The sequence below is a fragment of the Glandiceps talaboti genome, chromosome 9 (genome assembly GCF_964340395.1).
Source record: "Glandiceps talaboti chromosome 9, keGlaTala1.1, whole genome shotgun sequence".
In the NCBI taxonomy this organism is placed as follows: Eukaryota; Metazoa; Hemichordata; class Enteropneusta; family Spengelidae; genus Glandiceps; species Glandiceps talaboti.
In genome coordinates, this window is record NC_135557.1 from 11613983 (window position 1) to 11618545 (window position 4563).

The following is a 4563-nucleotide window of genomic DNA, read 5'->3' on the forward strand; positions in this document are numbered from 1 at the left end:
TTCTATAACGGTGACATAGGACAAGCTAAGAACACCACAGAGGTACACGTGCAGTGTAAGTGTAGAAAGCTTCTTCTTATTTCTTGATTTTGTATTAAAACATAATCAGATATGACTGTTTGCAGGATGAGCTTCTGGAATGAGTGCTAATGTGTGTTACATTATTGATCGCCCGATGAATTGGTTGACTAACATACTATCTGGTTGACTGACTGACTGACTGACTGGTTGATTGGTTGGTTGGTTGGTTGGTGAATTGGTTGATTGATTGATAGACAATGCCACTGCATAATGGGCAGGCAATTCGATCAACATAAATTATTTGTTTGTTTGTTTGGTACGTACTTTAATCAATCAATCAACCAACCAACCAACCAACTGGCTGTCTGTCGGTCTGTCTGTCTGTCTGTCTGTCTGTCTGTCTGTCTGTCTGTCTGCCTGTCTATCTGTCTATCTATGTCTGTCTGTGTGCGTGTGTCTGTCTGTCTGTCTGTGTGCGTACGCGCGTCTGTCTGTCTGTCTGTCTGTCTGTCTGTCTGTCTTTCTGTCTGTCTGTCTGTGTGCGTCTGTCTGTCTGTCTGTCTGTCTGTCTGTCTTCCTGTCTGTCTGTCTGTCTGTGTGCGTGTATGTATGTCTATCTATCTGTCTGTCTGTCTGTATATCTGTCTGTCTGTCTGTCTATCTATATAAATGCTGGTGTCATTCATTCTGTCTGTCTTTTTGTCTGGCTGTCTGGCTGTCTGGCTGTCTGTCTGTCTGTTTGATTGACTGACTGACTGACTGACTTTCTGCATGTCTGTCTGTCTGTCTGTCTGTTTGTTTGTCTGTCTGTCTACATACCAACCCACCCAACAATCGATCCAGTAATCAATTTGTTATTTTTTTTTTTGATTATCTATGTTTATGACATGTCGTTCACGTTATTAATTCATAGACGGTCCTATGGTATCAACGGTTACTTACCAATCAGTAAATGAGGGCGATGACATCATTTTGAATTGTGAAGTCGATGCTGTTCCAAGTGCAGATGAAATATGGTGGAACTACCCTAACGGCAGCCTTGCATCAAGCTCCAATTATTTGACTATCAATAATATACAAAAGACGTACAGTGGTAACTATACTTGTCGTGCAAGAAATACATTTTGTGATGACATTGGTGGATTTGGTATTGGCTTCAACGTTACAAGAGTCAATGTCAAATGTAAGTATTATAACTTTATTGTTTGCAATTTTTGTAATGATTGTATATATTCAATACTGACGGTAAAAAAACGTTTATAATATGGTTTCGAATTTGAAGATATCCGTTATTTTATCTTCTTGTTGAAAGGAGAATGCTACGGTGGGTTGTCAGTGCCATTGGGCGATTTTGAATTTCCGACGTTTTCACCTGTGATTGTTTCAGTTGATTGTCAAAGTCCAAAACCGAAAATGTGGAAAATACAAAAATACTAAAGAAACAAATTGAAAATGTCGGAATAATAAGCCACCGTAGAATGCTTTGTATTGTCAGTTTTAACACTACTGCGTTCGTACTTTTCACATTTAGTTTGTTTATTCATCCTCGTCACAGATAAACCAATCATTGCGAACGGACTACAATACATGAAAGTAGCTGCTAAGAAAAACGTCTCTGTGGTACTTACATGTGACGTCGACAGCAACCCAAGAACATCCGTTAATTGGTACAACCAATCAAATACTGTAATTTTGAATACATCGCGCTATGTGATTGGTCAAATACAGGGCGATTCTAATACGTCATATACATTAACTATCCAACCACCAATCACAAGCTCGGATTATGGGAATTACAGCTGCAGAACATTCAATGATCTTGGAAAAGCAACGTTCACCTTTATTCTTCAACAAGAGGGTAAGTTTGTTGTTGTTTTCATTTTATAATACACCTCTGTATGTATTGTCTACTGACATTGTATGATACTTGTATAAAAAGAAACAACAACAACAACAAAATTAACAACATCAACAACAACAACAACAACAACAACAACAACAACAACAACAACAACAACAACAACAACTCTAGTATGGCACTATTTTTCATTTATACACTCAAAAATAAGACACCTGAAACAAAATGTAATCTGGATAAAAAAATCCTACAATCACTGATATATTTTATCACCTGGCTCAAAAACAATACCAACATTGGTACATTTAAGGTCACGCTCGACGAATATTTATGTTGGTACGGCAAAAGACGACCCACACGATAAAATGTCGCGCTGCTAGTAAGTTATGATTATTTCGCAACTTCTTTGGAGTAATAAATTAGGTACTTTCATTTTCCTTCTTATAGCTAAAATAGTCTTGGTGTTTCACTCATGGGACATTATGCTTTTGATACAGCTCCACATATATATCAACCATGACAGAGTCACAAAAGACACAACCGCATCCTTTGCCACATCTCATTGAACATTGATAAGCATTCAATTTGCTATTATATTACAGTGTAGTAAAAACAGGCTTCTAATGGAAACATTATACCTGGACTTGATGATTTTAATGGCTGCAGTCGTTCATTTTCTAACTGATAATCATCATTTCAACTTGACTACTTCTACATCCCCACTGTGTGCAACACCCCACATGTAACCTTTTCTTTTGCATTAGAAGTTATTCTGAGGGTGTGTATGAAAATGTATGTCACACGGTCGAAACACCAAGCGTTTATCGTTTTAGTTATATTACTCACACCATCTATGTTATCCTTCTTCATCTCTCTCTAAGGTCCTCCTGAGATAGTTAAGTCTATACAGTTTATAGTAAATGAAAGCTGCATAACCATAACATGGATACCTGGATTTGATGGAGGTCAACCACAACATTTCTACGTAGAGTATTGTCAACTTTCGTATTGTGATCAACAAATACTTGAAGTCGTGGGTGACACTTCTTGTACCATAACTGGTCTACTACCAAAGACAGAATACAAGGTAGTTGTGATTAGTCAAAACCGTCTTGGTACCACACGAAGCAAACAATACGTATATCAGACTACTGCAGGTAAGACAAATGTTGTATCTTTGATGGTAGCTATAGCACGGCTTTGTATGAAGCCAGGGACAAATATATGTATGGCCAAGGGTGTCCTGTTAATACACTAAACTGGTAATTTGACGTACTATAACGAAGGTATATACAGCTCGAACGACAACTTTGACGAGTTTTTTTAGCTTTATAAGACTTGTAACTTGTATAGTTATCGTTACCATTTTAATTAACAACCAAAATAAAGACAGCTTTTCAAATCGAAAATCACTTAATAGCGTAGTGGTTATTACGACTCGGGTATGACAATAAGAGACACAGTTTGATCAAAGGAAATGAGACTATAAAATGTGTAATCATTGACACAGGGCATCTAAACATAATTTAGCTGATACGTTGGCTTCATTTTCCATTCAATCTGTTTATCAGGTATTCGTTTCAGGTATGTTTTCTACTTAGACATTGCCTCTTTTGAAATAGTGGACATTGTTTCTCTGATTAGATAACGAAATATATTATTTGATGTGACTTTCTGGGTTTTGACTGGTTTGGAAGTTTCAATACTCAGTTTCAAACTAAATGCAGGGAGATGCGCTTCTGGAAAATAAACCTACCGCTAAACAAGAATGGCTATAGAGCTTGTATTAGCCAGAGCGAAAGTTATTTTACATTTCAAATAACGTTTGTTTGTTGGTTATCACATAATCATAACAAAATACAACCTCTGATAGCGCACTGGTATATATAGTAATACATTTTATCTCACTGTGAAGACAAAATCAACATCACTGTCGAAACAAGGAAGATTCAAAGACAGATTTGTGATCTCAGTGAGAAAAAAAATGTAGCATTTCATGTGCGTGTGGACTATCAGTTCCTGTTACTTGGATTTGTAATTCTGTGTATTGAAACTCTAGGGTTTTGTTGTGTTTTTTTTTGTGTGTGTGAAATGTGGGTTCTGAAGGGCCATTTCACGTTTTAACTCGATTTGTTTTTCTTTCTAGTTGAGCATGATGTAAGTGATATAAAATTATGTTTTTACTCTCCAGCCCCTAAATTGAAATGTATAAAAAAAATTCTTCAATAGAGCAAAGTTCTTCTTTAAGTATTTATGCATTGTATATACAGGCTCCGTTTCGACTGGATACCAATGGTGGAATAAACCTGGCTTTGTATGTACTAGTACTGGAAGTGGAATTTGTATTTGCGTCTTCATTATAATCTTAATTCTTTTCCGAAAAAAACGAAGAAAATATAAGGAAAGACAGATGCAAACTCAAAGTAAGTTGAACCATTCTCGGATTACTTTATGACCACGGAGATGAAGCCGTTGTCCTTTTGTTGTATATTGTTGCATCAGTAGTATACAATAATTTCATAATTTCCTACAAACACACAACAGCATTGTGGTATGTGAAGAATCATTGTGCACTAGTACATTGATCCAAGTGATAAGCACAATGCCACTGGATCAAACCAGAAAATTCTCTTCAAACTGTATTTGGGATAATTGGCAACTTTTGATCTTTTACAAATTGCAAT

At 36.4% G+C, this 4563-nt stretch overlaps 1 protein-coding gene across 1 annotated transcript in view; it reads left to right on the forward strand.

The window, feature by feature from the left end:
- The first annotated feature begins 1677 nt into the window (after window positions 1-1677).
- LOC144440124 (tyrosine kinase receptor Cad96Ca-like) overlaps window positions 1678-4563 on the forward strand; it is a 9867-nt gene continuing 6981 nt past the window's right edge. The window contains exons 1-3 of the mRNA XM_078129387.1: window positions 1678-1879; window positions 2761-3036; window positions 4150-4302. Of these exons, the coding sequence (XP_077985513.1) occupies window positions 4290-4302 (13 nt within the window). The 5' untranslated portion in view covers window positions 1678-1879; window positions 2761-3036; window positions 4150-4289. The remainder of the gene's footprint in view (window positions 1880-2760; window positions 3037-4149; window positions 4303-4563) is intronic.